The sequence below is a fragment of the Spinacia oleracea genome, chromosome 4, assembly GCF_020520425.1.
Source record: "Spinacia oleracea cultivar Varoflay chromosome 4, BTI_SOV_V1, whole genome shotgun sequence".
NCBI lineage: Eukaryota > Viridiplantae > Streptophyta > Magnoliopsida > Caryophyllales > Amaranthaceae > Spinacia > Spinacia oleracea.
The window spans coordinates 162,137,019-162,163,111 of NC_079490.1; the positions used below are offsets into that span (position 1 = coordinate 162,137,019).

The 26,093-nt window shown below is 35.8% G+C and overlaps 4 protein-coding genes and 1 pseudogene across 4 annotated transcripts; all 5 read right to left on the reverse strand.

Moving 5' to 3' along the window:
* Nucleotides 1-2,860: 2,860 nt before the first annotated feature.
* LOC110788679 (probable RNA-dependent RNA polymerase 1) lies at nt 2,861-25,755 on the reverse strand (annotated as a pseudogene).
* Nucleotides 14,662-17,613, reverse strand: LOC130472106 (uncharacterized). The gene has a single exon (XM_056842546.1). It carries the CDS (start codon nt 17,611-17,613, stop codon nt 14,662-14,664), a length of 2,952 nt encoding a protein of 983 aa, XP_056698524.1.
* LOC110788681 (uncharacterized) lies at nt 19,216-20,019 on the reverse strand. Its single transcript, XM_021993320.2, has one exon. It carries the CDS (start codon nt 20,017-20,019, stop codon nt 19,216-19,218), a length of 804 nt encoding a protein of 267 aa, XP_021849012.1.
* On the reverse strand, nt 21,279-21,944 carry LOC110788686 (uncharacterized). The gene has a single exon (XM_056842547.1). It carries the CDS (start codon nt 21,942-21,944, stop codon nt 21,279-21,281), a length of 666 nt encoding a protein of 221 aa, XP_056698525.1.
* LOC110788687 (uncharacterized) lies at nt 22,499-24,327 on the reverse strand. The gene is made up of 3 exons (XM_021993327.2): nt 23,608-24,327; nt 23,157-23,215; nt 22,499-22,643 (listed from the first exon to the last, which is right to left on the reverse strand). The coding sequence occupies exons 1-3, from the start codon at nt 24,325-24,327 to the stop codon at nt 22,499-22,501; spliced, it is 924 nt and encodes a 307-aa protein (XP_021849019.1).
* Nucleotides 25,756-26,093: the final 338 nt, after the last annotated feature.

The following is a 26,093-nucleotide window of genomic DNA, read 5'->3' on the forward strand; positions in this document are numbered from 1 at the left end:
AATTGCAATTTCTTGGAGTAATTTAGAATAACTTTTGGAGACTCGAATGAAGGCTTTGATCTTGGTTGATGAATTTGCTTCAAAAGGTGTAAGAAAAATAGCTCATTTTAAGTACAAGGTGGATAAAGTATTAAAGTTGTATTAAGATATTATTTTACCATGAGAAAAAGAGTGTTAATTAGTCTGTTGTCTTCTGCAGACTGCAGTGGTACAATTTAAATGAAGTACATTTGTTTGAACTTTGGTACATAATACTTCAATTTATAATACAATCGTAATCGTAATCGTAATAAGTAATCCATAATTTTTAATTATTAACATCGCGTTATTTTCATATTAGAGGGGCCCAATTTTAGATTAGTACGGGACCTCTGAAATGTTTAAGACGGCTCTATACTCTACACTCTTCGTTTTGATGACCTTCCTCGTAATAGTGAGTGGTGAATCATAGAACACTAGGAGTGTAAAGATAATTATGAATTAACAAATGAAACTAGAAATTACGTGTTATATTCAACTTCAAAATTCCCCATATACAGTAACAATGAAATTGCAACTTCTATCTGATAGATTTCACAATCTAACACCATTTCACCATTTGACATCCAAAATTCATACTCAAATTAAGTCTATTACAAACTCAATTACCAACAAGTTTATGGACAAATATCCTAACATCAATTACAATGCCTAGAAAACATCCATGTTCATCTCCCCGACGACACTAGACCTAATTGAAGTATTGCTTGAGGTAATCCACGATTATAAAAAAAGTACTCCACAGCAAAATTACAAACAACCCTTCCAATTTCCGCGCTGGACAATAACTCCAAAGACCACCTAATGATATGAGAAGCGGGTAGTATGGGAGTTAAGAAACTTACCACATATGCAGAGCAAATCTCTCAAATCCCTAGCTTGCACGGAAATGGAAAACGGATGCGGGGAAACGGAGATACGGGGAAACGTCAAATTTCAAAATTGTAAAATGCGAGGAAATGACTTAAATAAATAAATAGCTAGTTTATGATTCGTATACGCACATATGAAATTAAATTTGTTTACGGAGTATTTTAATTACTCGTAAATAATATTATAAATAGGAAATATTTTTAATGAACTAATATTTTGTTACGACGTAGTAAAATTTTGAATTTATACAAAACAAAATTAGTTCAAAGGGGTCAATTAAGCATGAATTATAATACGTACATAAACTATAAATTAAACCTCGGTATTTTTAATTTATTTTCACTTTTTTCGGGAAAATTGAAAAGAAATTATGTTTAAAAATAAGTTAAGTTTAAGAAACATAAGAGTTAAATGATTTCTCTAAATTTTATATTGCAGTTGAAATTCATATGTTAAGATTGTAAAATCATATATTTTTATGATAGTAATTAGTAACATATAAACCAATATAGAAAATCAATAGTAATAGTGCAGTGTATGATTTGCAATTTTTTCCATGTTACGTGATTGATATTTTTCATATTAATATTAGAAAATCAATAGTAATAATGCAGTTTATTATTTTCGATTCTTGCCATAATAAATGAACTCGTAATATTTCTTGTAATATACTCCGTATATTATTCTATGATATGGAAGGAAAAAAATAGAAAATTTATAGTTTTTAAAAGTTTCTTTAATGGAGTAGACATTATAAAATAAAATTAAATTAAAAAAGTCAAAGACATATCGAGAGATGACACGTGTCAATCATGATGTGTATTTTAGTATATAGTTATTGTAGTTATTGATTGATTAAACAATATATATTTAATTAGATAATAAAAAAATTGTTGATTAACATATGATTAATTATTAATGAATAATGAATAATTTTTAAAATTTAAAAAACATTTTTCAAATGTTACTACAATGTATAGTAAGGAGAAGAGATAAAATAAATAAAAATCCATTGTCATTGTAAACACAAATTTAAAGTCAAAGTTTCGTGTACAATGTTCTTATTCAGCGCGTCTCCTGTGAGACCAGTCACACCATCAACTTGATGGTGTGACGAGCGCGAAACCAATATCGTACCTTCCCTAAAACTATAAAAAAGGTAACATATCTAAACTATAAAAGTAACATACCTAAACTAAAAAAGTACCTCCTCTAGAATTATATATAAAAAAAGTAACATGCCTAAACTATTGAAGTAACATACCTAAATTAAAAATGTACCTCCCCTAAAACTTTTCCGTATAAAAAAAAAGTAACATGTCTAAATTATAGAAGTAACATACCTAAACTAAAAAAGTACCTCATCTAAAATTATAAAAAAATGTAACATGTCTAAACTATAGAAGTAACATACCTAAACTAAAAAAAATACCTCCTCTAAAATTATTAAAAAAAAAAAGTAACATGTCTAAACTATAGAAGTAACATACCTAAATTAAGAAGGTATCTCCCCTAAAACTACTCCGTATAAAAAAAGTAACATGTATAAACTATAGAAGTAACATACCTAAACTAAAAAAAAGTATCTTCTCTAAAATTATAAAAAAAATAACATGTCTAAACTATAGAAGTAACATACCTAAACTAAGAAAATATCTCCCCTAAAACTACTCTGTATAAAAAAAGTAACATGTATAAACTATAAAAGTAACATACCTAAACTAAAAAAAATATCTCCTCTAAAATTATAAAAAAGTAACATGTCTAAACTATAGAAGTAACATACCTAAATTCGCAATTGTGAACTGGTCTCACCATCAGTTGATGGTGAGGACAGTCTCATATAAAAATTTGGGGTTCTTATTAGTGGCATTTATGATATTTTTAATGCATACAGTCATATCCATATTTTGTTGACTATTTAGTTAGACTCCGTTTGATTCGACCACATGTATAAGATATATGTTTGAGTATTAAACCCATGAGTTTATAATCTAGATACATAGAAAATCATAACTCATTCCACCTGTTTGGTAAAATAAATTTAGAATTTAATCCTACTGGTAATATACTCTCCTACTCCTCATTCTCATCTTCTTTTTTTCTACACCTTCCCGTCCTCCTTCTGCTTTAAGATGTAAGGAAGAAAAAAAACTAAAATTCAATCAAATATAAAAGACAGATATTATATTTTGATATATGGCACCATCTCCAACACAATAATCGCTCGCTTTGCTTCAACTCTAACCATCACATCCTTCTGTCACTAGACGCAATTTGATTTTTGGTGGTTGTTTTTTACGATTGAGCTACAAATCTAAACTTTAATGTCCAAAATTTCGCCGATTAACAATATATCTAGGTATTTTATTCAAAGATATGTTTAATTAAATTATTTTTCAGTATTCTAATTTCGTTCTTTTGGGTTCTTACGGGGTGCTGGTGGTAGCGTTAGGTAGCATTGGCTATTTGATGGCGAATCGACGTGTAGTAACTTTATAGTGTAATTTTTATGATATTGATTTTTTGGTAGCTTGAGCGGCGACGGTGGTGGAGTAACATTAGCTAGGCTGTCATGGTGTTGGTTTGATCGAGTTTGCATTGTCAATTTTATTTTCAGCTAAGATAATTCCATATACCCACCTCCCCCTTAAGTATGAAAACTCGATACCATAGGGATTTTGGAGGTGGGTCCCCAAATTTTAAATTTTATAAAAATAGTATACAATGTAGCTACGTTGTATGTGGTGGAGCTCTTTTCTTCCTGTGTTAGAAGTTCAGCTTAATCTTTGGCCAACAAGCGATGATTTTCGGGTCGGTTTTCGATCCCGTATTAGTCTTGCAAGGGACTGGAAAACAAGCTTTACTCTTATGGGGTATTCGGCTTCGCGATGTTTCTTTCTGGTTTCTTGGTTCTTTGGTTGCCTGAAACAAGGGGTAAGTTACTGTGTGATACAATGGAAGAACAAGAACTTAGGGACAATGAGCAGGAACGACACTAGGAACTGTATTACAGTTCTATAAAGAGACGTTTCAATTATGTGTTTCTTAAGTACAATATAATGTTGTTAAAAGTAATGTTTAAAATTTATGTATAAGTGAATAAGGCCATGTTTAGTTCACCTTATTTCATGAACTTATTACTTATTTTAGATTAAATCAGATCAGTTCAGTTCAAATCAGATAAGATTAGATAGATGATAGATTTAGCAACAAACACTACATACAATTAATCTTCAACTACCTCTGAGACTGAATCCATTTGCACACCTTCTCTTGGTCTTTTTAATGGTGATCAACCTGTCGTATACACACCATGGAAAGCTAAGGAAATGATCCCGTTTCATCCCTTCATTATACTTTCCAAAATAACTTGGATGATATGTCACAAAATACCAAGCTGATGCTTTTGCATACACATCGTCATCATCATCATCATCATCATCATCATCATCATCATCACTACCTCTATTGAACCATGCCCGAGCTTCCTTCCTCAAGGACCTGACAGCCATAGTCACAGCTTCAGCATCCTTCCTTCTATCAAAGGACTTTGACATTCTCATTATACTCCCACTCATAATTTCTGTTTCAGTGCTAATCCCATAGTAATCCATCAAATTACCAAGCTTATAATCATACTGACTTTTATAATACTCTGCATCATCAAGATGATCCTGAAAGCCGTCATATTCCATGTCGGTGTCATAAGAACATTCAGCAATTTCTCTGGTGAATGTTCTAAGGAAAGATGAATTTGGGGATCTTTTTTTCACTTCCCTAAATAGTTTTCCAATAACGTTGTTTGATATGTAGTTATTTTTGTCAGGCTTATCCATGAAATCAGGGTACGTTTTTACTCTGAGGGAAGGTGGGATTACTGCTGGGACGCCAGTTTTGGGGAAATCAACAGCAATAGAGAAAAGTTGAGCAAGCTCAATGCAAGGGCTACTCATTGCCTTTAAAGGCTCCCTATCCGCAAAGACTGTGTGCGCATTAGCAATGATGCCTAAACTATCGTTGATTATATAGTTGGTGAAATAATCCATCACTTCCTGCACTACAAAAATACTTGTATTATTACTATGAAATAACAAATAAGTAGTTGTAAAGCAGATGGTTCACAATTGGCTTACTTTCACAAAATTCATAAACAAATGTAATTTTGTATGAAGCAGAAATAGTTGAGAGCAGAGAAAACAACCTCCATGGTAACCTCATGATCCAGTATTGTAGTTTGAGCTGCAGAGTAATCCATAGGTTCCTCTTGGTGAGGTGGTATAAGCTCATCGTCCCAACAAACAAAGTATGTATCACCATCCAAATCACTTCCAGAGCATTCATTTGGATGAGGCCTGAAATTCACTTTAATGTCTAAGAAATATAGATCAATCAATACACTCTAATTAAGTATATAATAATATACCTCTTTCCTTTCTGAGGAAACACGAGGCAATCAACCATGTGATGCAAAACAGGCACATTTACAGCCATCAAGACGCGTACATCACCAGGATGTAAACAAGGGTTCTTAGCAACTACTACTCTCCCCTTTACAACGTAGTTATTCGGTTCAAATTCATTACCAACATCCCTAAATCTTCCCCCTGAAACTTGCACAAAAACCTGACCATATTCCAACGTTTTTGTTTCATCCATACATCCCATCATTGCTCTACCACTTGGGATAAAAATCCTTGATTTGGTTCGTAGTTCCTCTAACTTAGCAGCCCGAAAAGTCTGCAACATCATCAAAAGGAATGGTTCAGAATCAGGCTTGTACCCACATTTCAGCATTTCTTTGAGAATGTTTGTAACCTCCCCTGGACACATAAGCTCCAATGCCTCTTGTGCCTTTACCGGATCTTTTAAGATAGCGTCTAATTGATTCAGTTCTTCTCTTTGCTTCTTCTCAAATACATCATCTTCTACTCCAAGAGTGGACAAAAGAGTAATCAACTGACGATTCATATAACACGGTTGATATTTACTATGTGCTAACACATCAAGTTTATCATTATCTGATTTATATTTGCACATGCTACTCCGCAATGATAACTTCTTAGATGACCAAGGATCAACAGCAACAACACCCTTAAATCCACCATATCTCATCTGGAAGGCAGATGGAGTTGAGATCAAACCACATTTTTTCGCCACTTTGCGAGCAAAATCAGCTGATATCTTCCCAATTCCATCAGAGAAAACATATGTATTTCTCCCAGTAAATACCTTTACATCAGATATCATCTCAATTTCTTCTACAGGAACAGTCAGAGTTTCTGTGGATGAACCAAAAGATTGACCAAGTCTAGCAGCATATTTTGCAACATTCCTTATTTCTCTGAAGTCACCCATCCAATCTCTGATGTCAGCTGCTGACAGTCCAGCCCTTGAAGCAAACATCCATGCAGAGTTTTCCCTCAACTGGCTTGATGAAAATGCCAGAAACTCAAACTTTTTATCACCAATATGTATTCCACTCCTCAAAATACTACGAATCCTTCTATCAATGTCAGTCCTATTTCCAGGTTCAGAGAAACGTGGAGATAAATCAGTTGAGTGTAAATTTTCCAGATTCTCATCAACAAAGGAAATGCGAAGGAAGTTATCAATGTCATCAGGATAATTTCGCAGTACCCGGTTGGATACATTTACCTCTGGCCCACAAAAGTAGACTCTACAAGGAGTTACTTGAACTCTGCGCACATAAACCAATCCTGCATCTAATGAAACAGTTGCCTTCTCAGGCATTCTCTTAGATGTGAGGTATTTAGTGTAGTGTTGTCTTAGCCATTCAACTGGATTGTAACAGCATTCCTTGAGATAATACAGCTTTTCAAGTGCATATTTGTTGACCCTAAAGTTTTGATGATGACAAAGCAAACTCCTGACAATTGGTTAAGTTATGTTGCATAATAGGTTCCGAGATCCTTAGAGGGATAATGCTAAGTTAAGGAGATCCTGAGTTGGATAAACTAAGCAACGTGGAATATAAGCAAGTAATTGATCCATGTCAGACACTACATTGAAGAAATAATCATTAAGCAAGACGAGATCCTTAGGCGAGTTCCTAAGGCGAGATCCTCATATATTATGTGGATACTCGATGTTCCAGAGAAGGAACAAATTGGGAAGACTTCGAGTGAAGCTTCTAAAGGTGCAACATGAAGACTACAACATATGAGTTTATGTTTAGGATTTATGTAAGTATTTAATATTGTTTATACGTAATTTGGAACGAAAGGAACCTAAGTATTTTGGTACGTTTTAAATTGAAATATATTAACTGTAATTATAAAAGAGTTTTAAGTTGGAAAATCTTTGTTAATAAATAAAATGAATTTAATTAATAAATGTAAACATAGGATTCTGTTTTCATTCTCCTTGTTTCTCAAGCAAAAGATTTTCCATGATCCTTAAAACTCTCCCACGTATTTCTATTTAAACGTGCATTTAGTGTTTTGATTTGGTCTCCCTGTTTCTCTCCAACTATGCCCATGTTACTGAGCAGTAACTGTTAGTGGGAAGTTGAGGAGAACATGGGTACCCAACCTTAGGTAAAACTCTCCTATAAAAGGAGAAGAGTTTTGGCTTTTCAAAACACAACTGATTTCTACAAAATCTATCTACAAAATCTATATTAAACGTTTTAAAAGAATCAGTTGGCAAAATAGAGTGTTCCTTGAGTTCCTTATTATTATAAGCTTTATTGCGTACTAGAATCTATCTATCATATTGTATTTTGGGTTTAAGGATTGAGTGATCCTTGAGTGACTTAGAGTTAAGTCAAAGAGAGAAAGATTGACTTAGAGTTAAGTCAAAGAGAAACAGAGCGACTTAGAGTTAAGTCAAAGAGAAAAGGAGCGACTTAGAGTTAAGTCAGAGAGAGAAAGAGGAGCACAGTAATCGAAGGGGATTGCTGTGGGGAACTCGTGTTCGAGAGGAACTCGAGTTAAAGAGTGTATTTGTAATAGAGTTATTGCATTAATACAAAAGAGTAGTGAGGTTCTTCTTGATTAGGGTCAAGAAGGTTCCTCCGTTTTATATCTTTCTTCGCTCATTGTTCTCAGTCTCTTTATTGTTTAAATTCCGCAAGAAACTTACTCAAGTTCCCAAGAAACAATTCACCCCCCCTCTTGTCAAGTGTTCCTACTGAACTATCAATATTCAATACAAGCCATTTCAATTCTACTTGGATCAACCATCTGATAGAAACTGCGGTTAAGATTTGAGCCAGGAAGACATCCAAATTGAACCAAATAATTAACCTTAAACAAGATATTAAAAGGTAAATTAACTCCTCTTGGAAGAGTCACAATTGGAACAAGTTGTGTGTTAAGGGAGAAGGTAGTTCCACTCTGTAAAGTAAATTGGCCATCATCTTCCTTAAAATATGCAAAGTTAGCTCTGAAGTCTGGAAGTTTGCAGTTAGAGGGAAGTTCCAAACATATAACTGATGACTGTCCTATGCAGTTTGAGGAGGTGAAATCTGTCGTCCTATACCATTGATCATCTTGTCCATGAATGAAATAATCATCCACTGTGGAAGAGCATGCATCCTTCTCAGATATCCGAGGAGCCCAAAACAGCTGAAAAATTCAAGTATTCAATTATTCATACAGTACTATCATAAATTTTCCTCAATCAATGTTAACCTACAGACAAGTAATCAAGGAAAAACAGCGGTAACCGAAACCTAAACAATATAAAGTTAGCAATTACATTATAAGATGCACCTAAAGGTCGCAATCTTACGTGTCGGATTTTAATTAGTAACATGTATAATAGGCTATATAAGTTATATATTTTAGTTTCCAATTTAAATCATAACACATAAACATATCATGTCATCATTGTGACACGGCTTAAAAATCGTATGTTGCGGCCTTTATCATTTTGGTTTGATTATATCTAATGTGGCAATGAATGCAACAGTCATAAGCACACTGCACACTTTGTCCAAGTATGCAAATTAGTTGCTCCCCCGTCCCTAAATATTTTCTTGTTTCCTTTTAAGGTATCCCATGGTAATTCTCTTTTTTTTTTTCCAATCATTTTTAATCTTCTTTTTGTAATTCGTGTGCTTATAACCTTGTTATTCTATTGGTCTATCAATAAAAGAAATTTTAATTTCATTGGTTGATTTAAGTTTGAATGAATTAATGAATTGACACTTTTATTCCTTAAATTTTATTACCATTGTTTAGTTTTTTCACAAGAATAACAAAACATCAATCCTCCTTAAAAGTGTAGCAATGATATGATAGTTAATCTTATAATGTTATATTTTCCTTAATAACCGCGTAAAATGACAAACTGGAAAGAACAAACCTGAATTAAAAGAAACTTGAAAGGATAAGCACATGGACGTCGTAGCTCAATCTGCCAAATACCCTCATAAGAAAGCTCAAGTTTATAATCCTTAGAAAAATAAATAAACGAGAAGCATAACTTTCTGAGTCCAGAGCCAAATGATAGAGAAACATCATGTTGTATCCAAAACGATCGGAACTTGTCATTTGAAGTCTGACATCCAAGATGAAGCGTTATGTTGTCAATAGTATGTTGATCAGTTCTTGGGTTAGGCTCAATATCCTTTTCCATCACTCGCACCTTTAAGTAGTTGGAGGAGTTATACCAAAGTTTCTTTGGAGGTTGGGCTAAACTAAGAATAAGATCGGCAGTTATGACGGTGGTGAATTGCACAACAGCATAACATCTTGTCCCGCCAGATTTGAACTGCCTTATTTTCAGAGCATAAACTGTTTTTTTACCTGTTTTATCCTCTAAGTATGTTATAACGTCTTCACGAGTCACGTTACAAGGAAAACCAGATAACTGGAGTGTCTTACCCATGAAGTTGATCTGAATCAAGCTATGTTACTGACTTACTGCAAGATGGCAAGTCACAAATTAGTAGGTTGTACGGAAACAGAAAACAGACATACGGGGAAACTGCAAATTTCAAAATTGTAAAAACTAGGAAATGAGAATTTAAATATGCATGTAATAGTATTTACTTTGATAATAAATTAAAAAAATGTTATGATTAATTATTAATGATAACTTTTTATTAACATTGGTCATTTTAATTGCTCTAGCAAAATCTTGCAAAGACTACATTAGTGATTAGTACTACGTATATCCGTACAACGTAGTAAATTACCAATTATAGATACTTAATACCAATTTACCATGAAGTTGGGGCAATGTAAGTGTGTGGATTGGTTGGATTTATCATTTATACATACATATTTCTAATGATAGACTTCAAAACATGGATAACAGGAAAGTGTAATCACGCCTTAATTTAGTTTCTGTGTTTTCCATTTTGTAAATTCTGGTAAAAAAAATACGAAGTTTAAACCTAAAATTTCTTGCATTAAACAAGTGAAGCCCCCCATTAAAATGAAATAAACGAGAAATTGAAAGGGAAGAATGATCAACCTTAATCAAGATTGGGCGCACGATCATTGGTAGAGAGATATTTGTGAGAGTGAAGTGGCAAGGAGAGTAGGAAGTATATATATAGTCTAAAAAACTTAGAATATGAATTGTTCTTTTCTTTTTCTTTTTCTTTTACCTTTTTCTTAATTAGTGATGTGTAAAAGTGACCTAATTCCTTGTATTTGGTTTCGTCCTTTATGTTTGATTCTTCGTTTTTCGTTTCATTGGTGATATACGTTACTTTGAGGTTCAGTTAATTATATAGTCAACATTAGTTTAATTTAATTCATTTTGAGAACCTCTTTGAATTCTAGAGCTGCTAATATTCAACGTATCGTTGAATCTGCTGGATTGGTCCAATCATTTAGAACAAAAACCGTCAGTAAACCCGCAAGCAAAAAACCGAAACGGGATCCTATTCGATTATAATTCAACCAAACTCGAACCGACCCGAAAATATTAACAAAATCCGATAGCAAACCGTTCTGTCGTAAGCCGATCATTTTCAACCCCGAACCTGATGATCTGAAACATGTTAATGACTCGTTCCATTTCAATCCGAACCATTTCAACCCGAGGAAAACCTGTTTAATTAATCTGAATCGTCTATAACCCGAACTATTTCAACCCAACCCGTTTAATCCCAATTATTTACAATTCTTAACCCGTTTAATCCGTACCGTTTACAACTCGTTTAATCCCGTTACTCATCTTAAATTCTTAACACTTTTAAAATTTAGTTATCACCCTTGTCCCCTAATTATTAAGTAATTAAGGCCTCAATATTATAATTTATCATATTAAAATGGTTATTTTAGTAATAACCCGATATTGTGATTTTATAATTTGGAACCAAATTGACCTGACCCCGAATACAACCCAGTCGCTACCCTTTTTATCCCACTACTGAGTTATCCATATTGTATGAACTCAAACCGATAAGAACCCGGGCCAATTAATATGAAACTAAACCCGTTGTAACCCGACTATATGTTCAACCCGACCCTTTTCAGATCGGCATCCGATGAACCCGACCCCAATTGGGCATTAAATTTTATACTTACAAAAGAACGATTTTTCTACTTTTTAATTGTTTTAAAGTCATAAGTTGTATTGTTGGAATTATGGATAAAACATTACATACATGAGAGGTCATGAGTTCGAGAATGCATAACAACATTTTAATTTTTTGTGGGAACACAATAAACACTAATGTGTATGTGATGTGGCGCGATGACACCATGTCATCACAACACATGGGCAAGATGTCATAGATCGCCTTAAAGTTTTTATTAATATATATAAATAGATTTTATCCGTATTATATTAAGTTAAATTTTAAAAAATCAAAGGACATTGCCTATTAATGCAAATGACTAATCAGCGCAACATCCACCCTTAGCTTTACTTGGGGATTTTTATTCGACGCCCTATTTCGTTAAAAACGCCCTAATTTATTGCGTGAATGTACGATCCTGCCCTTTAAAATTCACCCCCCTCCCTCATCACCCTTTCCTCCTTCTCTGCTCTTTCCCCCCCCCCCCCTCCCTCTCTTCCTCCTCCGGCAGCCCTAGCAGTTGCGCCGGCACCACCTCAGCCGAACTCTGGTCAAGTTTGTTCACCCGTATTCTCACCGCCCACGACATCTTCTAACATAATTTCTAAATTAAATAAATTCTAAAAATCACTACATAATTTCTAGAAATTTCTAAAATCACTAACATAATTTTTAAAATAAGTAAAATTAAATTAACAAATTATAAATAAATTCGAATAAACTTTACGTTAAAAAAAAATTGAATTTCAAATAAACTTCTCGAGACGGATTTTGCATGGTGTACGTGGCGCACGGAATTTGCAAGGTGGACATGGGAGTGGCATACGGAATTTGCATGGCTCCCATGTCCACGGCGCAAATTCTGTGCGTCACCTCCATGTTTTCCATGCACAGAATTTGCGCCATGTACATGGGAGCCATGCAAATTCCGTGCGCCACTCCCATGTCTCCCATGCAAATTCTGTGCGCGGTAAATGATTGGTAAAAATAAAAAATAAAAAGTCCATTGTTACCTCCTCCATTGATGCTTGTTCACGAAATTCTGGCGAACCACTTCCACGACTAAAACCACTACGTGAGCTCCCCCTCCAGCTTCTTTGATGAATTTTGAACAAAGTAACGTTGTCAATAACTTTTTCCGGCGAGATTACGAGTAAGGTACCATAATGAGTTAAAGAGGGAAAAAACAAATTAGTTCGCCAGAATTTATTTTCCGGCCACTAAAGAGCCACCAGGCTGGAGGGGGAGGGGGGTTGAGAGAGGGGGTGAGGGAGAGGTGAGGTGAAAAGGGTAAAAAAAATTAATGGAGGGGGTAAGTTTTTATAAGGGCAATTTTATACTTTCACTATGAATAGTAGGGTGATTTTAGCGTGGGCGTGATAAGGGAGCTCGAATAGCTCTCCTTTAATGGAAGCCAACAACAGAATTTTAAGAGAAGAATGAGACTAAGAGAGAAGAAGAAGAAGAGAGTTTAGAGGAAAGAAGAGAGAGAGAGAGAGAGAGAGAGAGAGAGAGAGTTTGGGAAGATTTGTATTGTATTATGATCCTAATACAATGTACTCGAATTAGTTTATAAGCTGCCAAAAATCAGCTAACTAATTCCCTAACAAATCCCCTATTTTTAAGCAACTTATTCTTCAAGTTCGCTAACAACTTTAACTAACTTTCCCGCCAAAACTTCCAATGATCACATTTGATCATTTGGACTTTAAAACTGAAAAATAAAGAGAATAAAGACTTCTCCTATAACAATACTTCCCCCTTTAAGAGACTTGTCCTCAAGTCTTAAACAGTGAAAGTAGGAAACTGAGCTTGAAAGGTAGTGGCAGCCTCCCAAGTGGCTTCATGGTCTGCAAATCCAGTCCAGCTGACTAAATACTGATCCTGTGGAACATCATTAATCATCACCACACGTTTGTCAAGTATAGCAGCAGGCTGAATAGGGTTCAAAGAGGGATCAGTGCCAGAAAACCAATATGGTATGTGAGCTGCAATAGGAAGTGCTCCCTGGAACTTCTTGAGTTGTGATACATGAAAAATATTGTGTATCTTAGCATCTGCAGGCAACTTCAGCTTGTAAGCAACCTTTCCCACAAGAGATAACACTTGGAATGGACCATAAAATAGGTGAGCCAACTTCTGGTTGGATCTCCTTTGTACAGTTTGCTGTCTGTAAGCTTGAAGCTTAAGCCAAACCCAATCCCCAATTGCAAACACTCTTTCAGACCTATGTTTGTCAGCTTGTACTTTCATTCTTTCTTGAGCCTTGGCCAAATGAAACTTGAGAGTGGCTATCATATTTTCTCTCCTCACTAAGCTTCTATCTACTTCAGCATTGCTTGACTCACCAGGCAAGTAAGGCAAGTGAAGTGGGGGAGACTGGTTATACACAACTTCATAGGGTGTGAGCTTGCTGGAAATGTGAAAATGGGTGTTGTACCACCATTATGCCAAGGGCAACCACATGTGCCAGTCTTTAGGATGTTCACCAGTCATACATCTAAGGTAGTTTTCCACACATCTGTTCACTACTTCTGTCTGTCCATCAGTTTGGGGATGGTATGCACTAGACAACAGGAAACTAGTGCCATGTAAGGAGAACAACCCTTTCCAGAAATTGCTCAAAAACATTGCATCCCTATCACTCACAATAGATCTTGGCCACCCATGATGTTTGAAAACATTATCCAAGTAGCACTGAGCAACTGAAACAGCTGTATAAGGATGAGAAATAGCCATGAAATGTGCATATTTACTTAACCTATCAACAACCACAAAAATCACATCTTTCCCACCAGATTTAGGCAAACCAGAAATGAAATCCATAGATACATCCACCCATACTTGTTCAGGAATTGGTAAAGGTTGGAGTAAACCAGGAGAAGCTACTGTATCATACTTGGTTGATTGACAAGTAACACACTGCCTAACAAAGTTTCTGACAACCTTAGTCAATCCCCTCCAAGAAAAGATAGCTTTTATTCTTTGGATGGTCAATTCTCTCCCCCCATGTCCACTTTCAGGAGCTGAATGTTGCCACTCAATAATCTTGTGTCTAAGATCCAAGTCAGGTCCCACCACAATTCTGTTTTTGTGTTTCAAAAGTCCATTCTGCAAAGAATACCCTTCCACCAGTTGGCCTTGAGAAAGAGAGTGCAACACTTCTTTCAAAGCATCATCAGCTTGATAGCTAGCTAGAATTAAACCAGCTAAATTGGAATCCACAACTGACATAGCCATAATCAATATTTCAGCACCTGGTAGTCTAGATAAAGCATCAGCAGCCAAATTTTCCTTGCCACTTTTGTATTGAATCTCATAGTCAAAACCCATGAGTTTAGATAGCCAAAATTGCTGAAAAGGAGTGGATATCTTCTGCTGTAAGAGCCATTTAAGACTTTTTTATCTGTCTTGATAAGGAAATGGTTCCCCATCAAATACTGCTCCCACTTTTGGACAGCGAACACAATTGCCAAAAGCTCCTTCTCATAAACTGATAATTGTTGCCATTTAGGCCCAAGAGCTCTGCTGATGAATGCTAAAGGATGTCCATCTTGCATTAATACAGCCCTAATGCCTTTTTGTGATGCATCTGTTTCCACAACAAACTGCTTGTCAAAGTTGGGAATGGCCAAAACAGGAGCAGTTACCAAAGCTGCTTTAAGTTTCTCAAATGCAGCTTGGGCTTGATCATTCCATTGGAATCCACCTTTCTTCAATTGATCAGTTAAAGGTTTGCTAATGACTGCATATCCTTTGACAAATTTTCTGTAATATCCCGCTAAACCCAGGAAGCCCCTTAGTTCCTTAATAGTAGAAGGAACTGACCAACTTTGTACAGCATTTATCTTGTTTGGATCTATATGAATACCATCAGCAGCAATATAATGGCCTAGATATTCCACCTTTTCAGTAGCAAATACACATTTGCTTAACTTTGCAAACATATAGTTAGCTTTCATTAACTCAAACACCATTGCCAGATGAGTCCAGTGATCTTCTAGAGTCCTGCTATACACCAATATGTCATCAAAAAAGACTAAGACACATTTTCTTAAAAGAGGTTTAAATACCTGATTCATCCAGTTCTGGAATGAAGCTGGAGCATTGGTAAGGCCAAATGGCATAACAAGGAACTCATAGTGTCCAGTATGGGTTTTGAAAGCTGTTTTGTATATGTCTGATGGACTAACTCTCATTTGGTGGTAACCAGATCTAAGATCAAGCTTAGAAAACACAGCAACACCAGACAACTCATCCAATAGTTCATCAATCACTGGTATAGGAAACTTATTCTTCACAGTTCTATTATTCAGTTCCCTATAATCCACACACAATCTCCATGTACCATCTTTTTTACCAACCAAAACTACTGGGGAGGCAAAGGGTGAAGCACTATTCTGTATTATACCCCTATCCAGCATTTCTTGCACCAACTGTTCAATGACATCTCTTTGCTGTAGAGGGTACCTGTAAGGCCTAATGTTAACCGGGTTAGCATCTGGAAGCAAAGGTATGGCATGGTCAAACACCCCTCTCAAAGGTGGCAGTTCTGTAGGTTCCTCAAATACCATTTGGTAATTGAGTTGAAGTTCTTTCAGTTCTGCAGGAACCTCCACTGAAGGTGTATGAGTTTCTGAATGCAAATCAGCTTGATTCTGAACTTGTATCAGACATAAATGAGCAGTTGTGGCAAACAATTTGGAAGAAGGTTCTCCCTCAACCACTTTTAATCTCTTGCTTAGTATTCCCTTCAGCATAACCTGTTTGTTCTGAAAGCAAAACTCCATCTGTAAATGCAAAAAATCCCATGATATAGGACCAAGCAAACTCAGCCATTGTATTCCCAACACCATGTCACAACTACCCAGGGGAATGAGCAATACATCTGCTTCAAATGTAATGTCCTGTATAGTCCAAGTGAAATTCTTACATATGTGCTGGCAAGCTAAATGGTTGCCATCTGCAACAGTAATGGCTTGAGGTGGTATTGTTTCTAGTATGCAACCCAACTTCTGTGCTATGTTGAGGTCCACAAAGTTGTGTGTACTTCCAGAATCTATCAATATTTGCACAGGTTTGCCTTTCACCATTCCTCTCACCCTCATTGTGCTAAAACCCTGACTGCCAGATAAAGCACTCATAGAAATTTGTGGCTCACTCACCTCTTTATCCCCTAATTCCAACTCATCACTGTCACTGAGTTCTTCAATAATATCACCTGGAATCTCTACAGTAAATAACTGGGGTTCCCTAAATTGGCACTTGTGATTCCTGTCATATGGAGCATCACAGTAGTAACACAATCCCTTGGCAATCTTCTCTTGCCTGACATCAGCTGGTATGTATTTGAAGTTTTTTGTTCTTTGTTGTGGGTATTTGGTCAAGGATAGGGTGGTGTTTGGTTTAATTTGTGGTGTAGGTAAGAGTGGTGGTTTGTTGTTGGTTAGGAGTGGTACAGACTGCAATGGCTTTGGGCTATAAAATGGTTGTTTGTAGGTTGTTTTTGTAGCTACCAGATTCTCCTCCTGTAACCTAGCCAAATCAATGGCTTCAGAAATAGAATCAGGTTTAAAGGCTTTAACAAAAGGTTTAACAGCTGCCTTAAGTCCACCAACAAAGCTTTCCAACAAGTAAGTTTCAGGCAGGATATGGTTATTCATCATCATGATTGACCTCAAATTTTCAAATTCATCCACATAATCCTCTAATAAACCAGTTTGCTGCAATTTATTAAAATTTTCAACCACATTTTGTGCTGAACTATCCCTGAATCTAGCATACAAATCGGCCACAAAGTCATTCCAATCAACTATTATACTCTTTCTAACTGACAAATAAATCATCATCCAACTCTCAGCCTTATCTGTCATGTTGAGAGAGGCAAGATCCACCTTCTGCTCCTCAGGAATTTTACATAATGAAAAGTACTTGCAGCATTTTTTCACCCAAATTCTAGGGTTGGTGCCATCAAATTTAGGAAAAGTAAGCTTGGGATGCATACCTAGTGTTCTGGTAGATTGAGATTTTGGAGTAGAGAATGAAGTATCCTCATTGCTAGTTGCTGAATCCTTAAGAGTCTGCATAAACTTCATCATCTCTTCGAACTTTTGCTCCATTTTTTTGTTCTGATCTTCGAGTTTGGAGTTCTGCTCCTCCAACCTCTTTTCTAAATTTTTGAATTGATCCTCCATAGCTGCCTTTCTTCTGGTAGCAGCAGGAGCCAGTTCTAGCTTTAATCAACTGCAGGGAGAGCGTTTTTAGCAGCGATTGGCTCTGATACCAATGATAAGGGAGCTCGAATAGCTCTCCTTTAATGGAAGCCAACAACAGAATTTTAAGAGAAGAATGAGACTAAGAGAGAAGAAGAAGAAGAGAGAGAGAGAGAGAGTTTGGGAAGATTTGTATTGTATTATGATCCTAATACAATGTACTCGAATTATTTTATAAGCTGCCAAAAATCAGCTAACTAATTCCCTAACAAATCCCCTATTTTTAAGCAACTTATTCTTCAAGTTAGCTAACAACTTTAACTAACTTTCCCGCCAAAACTTCCAATGATCACATTTGATCATTTGGACTTTAAAACTGAAAAATAAAGAGAATAAAGACTTCTCCTATAACAGGGCGGGAGTCAAATAACGATACACTACTTGATTTCCCTCGAATTAATGTATTTGGCTACGTTTGTGATACATCTTCCAATATGTATAATACAGTTAGCTGTCGTCTATAGCCATAGATGTACATCCACATAATCTTCGATGTTATATATTGCGCCCTTCATTCGATCACCAACCCTAATATTAAACCAGCTAGCTAACACGTCTGTCTCCGATCTGGCGATCTTTACTCCTTTATTTTATCGAAATTTCACACGCCTCTGCACCTGTTTAATTCATTATACTATTCATCTAATAACATAATCCCACACGAGTGGTAGTGTCAAGAACTTGTCTACGGTCTGTACGATCTCCACGAGTACCATTATGATTTTTTATCATATTTAACAGAGAAATTGAAATACACACCATCCATGAACGTAGCCAGCAGCTTCGCTGTAGCCTGCAGGAATTCACTAAGATCATGGCCTTTAGGAGTACTGCATTTTATATTTAAACAAACTGATGAACATGATTGGAAGGAAAGTAGGGTTTTGGTCTATTATACTGCAAGTTGCTTGATTTATTAAGCTTTCATGGTATTTCTTTCAAGTTTGACAGACAAAGTTCCTGACTTCCCATCGTGCAATATTAATGGATTTAATTTCTGCATTAATGATATTATTGGAAAGAAAGGAAGGCCTCAACCAAAGAAATTAACACCCTAAGAGCCTGTATATACAAGATCCAAGCATGTAGGTGAGTGCCGGACTGTAGGAGACCATGTAATATTATACACGTCCCTTACTACAGAAGTTTCTGAAGCTACTGCAGACCATTGGAATCTAACAGCTAATTAGCTATCAATTTCCGAGATGGTTTAACGCGTATCTTCACGTTCTGATTTTTATTCAACCATATTGTTCTTTAATTATGTACTTTTCTTAAGGAATGTATTCTTTTACCCTAGAATTTCATAAGATAACAGAGAATTACCATAGCAGTAAATTATGCACAACTAGCTCATACTGTCAGATTCTTTTTCCTCTTCATTTTCTTAGGTTTTAATAATCTCATGGCATAACCGAATAAAGAACGAACTTGAAGAACACAAATATAATAGAGAAATTTATAGTATATTCATTTGTATATATTCACAGATCAAAATTTTTGTACAGGGATAAAATTTTTGTTCTAGTTACTAATGACATTGAGAAGAGTTGCTCTGGTCTTAACCAGATGCCTGAATAAGCATTCCAAAACTTCATCAATTTCTTGGATTTCTGACTCCAAGTTAACCAATTGTGACATATCAACATCTACTTTCTTTTTCTGGGTGATCATTGATTCAAGAGCAGCATCAACGACATCAAATTCGCTGATGGATGCTGCTATTTCCTTCTCGGCTCTTTGACGGACAAGTTTTGAGAAAGACCAGCTACTTTTTTGTGATCCACCAATGTAAGACAACACGGATTTGAAGATATCAAGGGTTATTGTATTCACATCTTTCAACATGTTTTCAGTTGCATTGTCCTTGGTAATTTGCTCTGTTTCTTTAATATTTTTCAAGGACTTCTTGATTGTTTTCTTGGAAGCTTTTCTGGCTTTTAGGTACTCAACGACTTCATTAGTAATGTCAAGTTCACCACTACACCTTCTTCGAAGAACTGATTGTATGTCTTGAAGTCTTTCCTTTGAAAGTGCCAAGACATCTCGAGATGTTGAAACGATGTCAAGTAGTCTTAGAGATCCATCCAAAACTTGCTCAACTACGTTTTCACCTTGAGATTGAGATACGGTTTTCTGATTTTGGGGTAGTTGAAGAAACTCTTCAACACACTTGTACAAATCATTAAGGCCGTTAAGTTTGTTGGTTAGGGATGAAGTTGAAGCAGTTTGAGATGATCTCAATCTGGACAATTGTTCATCCAACTGATCAGCAGCTGGGTGAGAGTTTGAGGGGAAACTGAAAGATCGGGTGTGGTAAGAAGCCATTTTAGATCGAGTTTTGTTTTTTTAGTTTGTTCAAAGGCAAAGAAATGTAAGATAGAAGTTTGAATTTGTTGGATTGCTCAGCCTTCTTTGCCTCTTTATATACTATGGTAAGATAAGACAGGAGGAATCTTAAAATAAATGAAACTCTCAGAGATAACATGGTCTTCCTTAGGCTTGTTTCATAATGTCTCTTCCAAGCTAACAAAGTTAATATTATATATATATATTAATTATGTTGAAGATTTAAACGATCATTTGTTATACAACAACCAATACAATATCTGCAAAACGTCTTAATTTAAAATAACTTCTTCCCATGTCTGTTCTGTGTTTTTTAACACCAAACTTAACAGCTAATGTGTTTTTTCTCCCTTACTCTACCGAATATGTTCGTGTGGTGAACTTAATTAGATTATATATACAGATCCAACTTTCAATGTCAGGTGTAAGTCCATCATGATCCTAAACAACAGCTACGCACGAGTGGAAATTACCACAAATCATGAATTATATGCATTTTAAAAAAGAAAAAAAAACTAAAAAATGGAAGGAAACGAACCTCAACCAAATAGACTAATTAACAGCATGTGTAAAAGATCCAAAACTGTAGGTGAGTGCCTGACTGTAGGAGACCATGTAATATCTTACACGCCCATAATATCAAATTTCAAGAACTCCTGCAGACAGAAAGAATATCAACAGCTAAATTAGCTATGAATTCAAGAGACGATCAACTCATATCTTCACATGGAGTAATTCTGATAGTCAACCTTCATTTGATCATAACCCGATTTATCTTTTTTATACGAAGAGTAATCGTGTTATTAGTCCATTTTAATTAATGTTTCTTAAGGGAGAAACTTTGACAATGGAAACAGGGAATTGCTTACAAGAAAAGATAAAAAACAAATAAATATGCTGGTTTAAGTATCCAATAACTTCAGTAAATCATGCATTTCATACTAGCAGATTTTTTTTACCCTTTTCCTTTTCCGATTTCAAGACTCCCGTAACTTTGGTAAGATAGAAAATAAGAACTTGAAGAACACAAATAAATTAGAGAAAATTGTAGTATATTCATTTGTATATTCACGGTATCAAAAATTTTGTACAAGGAATAAATTTCTGTTCTAGCTAATTACTAAGGACATTGAGAAGAGTTGATCTGGTCTTAATCAGATGCCTAAACAAGTTTTCCAATACTTCATCAATTTCTTGAATTTCGGATTCTAATTTGACCAATTGTGACATGTCAACATTTACGTTCTTTTTCTGGTTGAGAGTAGCATCAACAACATCAAATTCGCTGATGGATGCTGCTGCTTCCTTCTCGGATCCTTGGCGAACAAGTTTTGAGAAAGACCAGTTGCTTTTCTGTGATCCGCTGATGTAGGACAACAAGGACTTGAAGTATCAACTGTTAATGCTTGCACATCTTTGAGCATGCTCTCGATGGCAACAGACTCGTTAGTTTTGTCAACTGCATTGATATCTTTCAAGCACTTTTTGATGATCTTCTTGGATGTTTTTCGTGTTTTTAGGTATTCAGCGACTTCATTAGTAATGTCAAGTTCACCACTACACCTTCTTCTAAGCACTGATTGTATGTCTTGGATCCTTTCCTTTGAAACTGCCAAGACATCCCGAGATGTTGAACAAATGTCGAGGAGTCTTAAAGATCCATCCAACACTTGCTCAATTACGTTTTCACCTTGTGATTGAGAAACGGTGTTCTGATTTTGTGGCAGTTGAAGAAACTCTTCAACACACTTGTATAAATCATTAAGGCCGTTAAGTTTGCTGGAGAGGGATGAAGTTGAAGCAGCTTGAGATGATCTCAATCTGCTCAATTGTGCATCCAACTCATCAGCAACTGGGTGAGAGTTTGAGGGGAAACTGAATGATCGAGTGTGGTAAGAAGCCATTTTTATATTCTTTTAGGTTTGTTTTAAGGCTAAGAATTGCAAGATAAAAGTTTTGGTTTGATGAGTTATTCATCTTCTTTGCCTCTATTTATACCAAAGTAACAGAAGACACAAGGAATCTTATAATTAATTGAGACTCTGAGAGATAACATGGTCTTCATCGGGCTTGTTTCACATTGTCTCTTCTAAGAAAACTTGCCAACAAATGAATCGATCAATGATAAAATTATTCATTAATAATAATATATCGTTCATGTTGAAGATTTGAAGGATCACCTGTTATACAACAACCAATACAATATCTACAAGATGATGTTTTAATTTAATCAAACTCCTGTCAAGTGTTTGTTCTATGTTTTTTAACACCTAACTTAACAGCTAATGTGTTTTCTGTATCCCCTTATTCGAGTGAATATCATGTGGTGATAAACATAGTTTCAGTATATAAAATAGAGATATTCTGCAACAAAACTTTGTATCATGATACTAAAAACGAGCAAAACATGAGTGCAAAGGATTAGTACTTATCTCTTGTATTATATGCCGCAGAGTGCTCAAAAGTTTGCCAATTGCTGCAACCATAACGCGTATTCGCTGCAAACTCCATGACCGCTGTCTGTGTTCCATAATACACCCAATTTTATCGAGAGGAAGCAGAAAACACCAAGCACAGCAACATCGGTCGCCCTCAACCCCATCCTACATATTCAATAAAATAACTCCAGAGCTTCATTAAGAAATCTACCTACACCACATAATCATTAAGTACTTCAGGATTAGGATGAGCCTAATTTAATCTAACGATTTGCACGAATAACTCTTTGAGTTCAGAATATTCAAACAGAAAAGCTGTTAAGATGATTCAAGAAGGTCACTGGGCAAGCACTGCGGCTGTCATATTATTATGCCTTTGAATAATTGTTACAGAGTCACTCCTTAACAAACAAATCTAAGCATATCTTACCATTGACTTATTACGCAGATAATTCATACCATTGATTATACAGATACAATCATACAATTCATATGCTGCTCCCTCAATGTCTATCGTGATTCTAAGCAACAGCTACACACGATGGGAAATGACACCAGCATTTATCAGTAAGGTAGCTATCTAACAAATCAATTAAAGATTTGACACTTGCATTTTAAATATTTTTTAAACAACAAAGAACTTGTGTACATGCATGATCCGTATATGTAGGCGAGTACCTGATTATAGGAGACAATAAATTACTATCCATGCCCTTACAACCATATTTCTGAAGCTCCTGCAGAGAACTGGTATCTTACAGCTAGTTCACGAGCCAATTCAAACCATACTTCACATGGAGTCATTCTGATAAGTCAACCTTCATCGAGAAAATAGAGAATTTCTTAAACCAAATTTACTGTTTTTTGTAACTAATTCAAGTGAATCCATATATCTCAACATCTCATACTGTACAAATATCGAGACTGTAATAAGGCATGATAGGAAGTATTGATTTGTTGAAAAACACAAACAAAATTCGAGAAAATTGTGCTAGTATATTCATATGTATATTCAGGTATCAAAAATTTTGTACAGAAAAGAATTTATGTTCTAGCTAAGCTAATTACTAAGGACATTGAGAAGAGTTGCTCTTGTTTTAATCAGATGCCTAAACAAGTTCTCCAATACTTGATCAATTTCTTGGATTTCAGATTCCAATTTGACCAATTGTGACATGTCAACATTGTTGTTTTTCTGGCAAAGAGTAGCATCAACAGCTTCAAATATGCTGATGGATGCTGCTGCTTCCTTCTCAGATCCTTGGCGAATAAGTTTTGAGAAAGACCAGCTACTTTTCTGTGATCCGCTGATGTAGGATAACAAAGACTTAAAGATATCAACTGTCAATGCTTGCACATCTTTAAGCATGCTCTCGATGGCAATAGACTCGTTAGTTTTGTCAACTGCATTGATATCTTTCAAACACTTCTTGATAATCTTCTTGGATGCTTTACGTGTTTTTAGGTACTCAGAGACTTCATTAGTAATGTCAATTTCACCATTACACCTTCTTCGAAGAACTGATTGTATGTCTTGAAGTCTTTCCTTTGAAAGTGCCAAGACATCTCGAGATGTTGAAACGATGTCAAGTAGTCTTAGAGATCCATCCAACACTTGCTCAACTACATTTTCACCTTGAGATTGAGATACGGTTTTCTGATTTTGGGGTAGTTGAAGAAACTCTTCAACACACTTGTATAAATCATTTAGGCCGCTAAGTTTGCTGGTGAGGGATGAAGTTGAAGCAGCTTGAGAAGATCTCAATCTGCTCAATTGTGCATCCAACTCATCAACAACTGGGTGAGAATTTGAGGGGAAACTGAAAGATCGAGTGTGGTAAGAAGCCATTTTTATTTATGTTGTTTTAAGTTTGTTTTAATTTAAGGCTAAGAATTGTAAGATAGATGTTTTGGTTTGATGAGTTATTCATCTTCTTTGCCTCTATTTATACCAAAGTAACAGACACAAGGAATCTTATAATTAATTGAGACTCTGAGATATAACATGGTCTTTCTTGGGTTTGTGTTACATTGTCTCTCAATTAGCAAACTTGACAACTAATGAGTTGATCGATGATCAAAATATTCTCTTAATATTATATATCAATTATGTTGGGGATTTGAAGGATCATTTGTTATACAACAACCAATACAATATCTACAAGATGGTCTTAATTTAATCAAATTCCTGCCAAATGTATTTTATGCATCTCCTTGTTCGAGTGAAGCATGTGGTGATCAACATAGTTAAGGTATACAATACATATTCTGCTGCAAAATTTTATATCATGATCCTAAAAATGCGCTAAACAAGAGTGGAAAGGAAGAGTACTTATCTCTGTTATTAAATGCCGCAGAGAGTGCTAAACTATTTGCCAACTGCGTGCTGCCACCACCAAGCTCATTCTCTGCAAACTCCATAACAAATTAAACATCATCCGTGTTCGGCTGGATAATACTGTCCTTGCACCCCATATTGCCAAACACACCATATGATTTGGTTTATCAATCACAAACTGTACACTAATATAACCTTCATATATATATCCAATTTATCCTCCTTAACACATAATTAGACCTTCATTGTTCCATCTTCAAAACTCCCATTTGAGAGGAGGCAGAATGAGCACCAAGCATCCCAGCATGACAACCTTGCTCGCCCTAAGCCCAAAACCCGGAAACTTAACATCTATAGTCATTTGCAAAGGCATATCCACCTCAAACTCACACTAAAGAATGTGTTAAAGAACCCACATTTCAAAGAATTCCCAGTAATAATGTAATATCTCTCTTAAGCATTTCATCAAACACGTTCTGGTCAACTTCAAACTCGCAGACATAACAACATAGCCCTTGGCAAAAGCATGGACAAATTTAAACCCAGATCAACGATTACATCAGATGACCCTCAACCTTTGCCAAGGCACGTGCACGCGCACGTGCTTAGAGGGAAGAATAGCAACGCGAGAGCGGGAGCCGTGACATGGAGAGGAAGTTGGGTTAACAATTTGGGTTTGAGCATGGCCTTGAATTGCGTGTTTGAAAGATGGAGTGCAGTAAGGATAAAGATGGCGGTGGATTTGGCGTCGGTTCGGTGTCGCGGTGAAGTTTGGGGCGGCTTTAGTGGGTTAATTGATGAGGGAAGCCGGGCTGGGGCGGAGGAGTAGAGGACTGGAGGAGGAAGTCAGGTTAAAAGTAACAGTACAAGTAATTTGTGTTATTTCTACGGACAAACTCTATGTGGTACTAAAAAATGTCGTATTAAGTGAGTGATCTGCGTGTTGTGTGTGAATTGTGTCCAATTTAGTCGTAATTTACAAGCCATTTGACATTTAGAACACCTCACTGGAGTCAATTCCGTTTGCATGGACCCGGTCCACCATAAGGTTACCATGGACCAGGGTAATTAAGTAAATTTGCAGCGCTGATTAGGATGTACCGTTTGAAATCACGTGATCCAAAATAACAGAATGCACGAAACCCTAAAATTGAAATCTCTCTCCTCCAGCAGCATCTTCTCTCTCCTCCAGCAGTTTCTCTCTCCTCCAACACCTTCTCTCTTCGAGCTTCAAGCCTTCAACAATGGACGACGATTTAATCGATTTGAATATCGAT

Excerpts from the sequence above, each read along its gene's own strand:
- LOC130472106 (XM_056842546.1), bottom strand. The coding sequence starts at position 17,613 with ATGGAGGATCAATTCAAAAATTTAGAAAAGAGGTTGGAGGAGCAGAAC.
- LOC110788681 (XM_021993320.2), bottom strand. The coding sequence starts at position 20,019 with ATGGCTTCTTACCACACCCGATCTTTCAGTTTCCCCTCAAACTCTCAC.
- LOC110788686 (XM_056842547.1), bottom strand. The coding sequence starts at position 21,944 with ATGGCTTCTTACCACACTCGATCATTCAGTTTCCCCTCAAACTCTCAC.
- LOC110788687 (XM_021993327.2), bottom strand. The coding sequence starts at position 24,327 with ATGGCTTCTTACCACACTCGATCTTTCAGTTTCCCCTCAAATTCTCAC. Across the intron at positions 23,216-23,607 it reads AAATCCAAGAAATTGATCAA|GAGCTTCAGAAATATGGTTG; the intron begins GTATTGGAGAAC and ends AGTTCTCTGCAG. Across the intron at positions 22,644-23,156 it reads TTATTGTCTCCTATAATCAG|GATGGGGTTGAGGGCGACCG; the intron begins GTACTCGCCTAC and ends TTGAATATGTAG.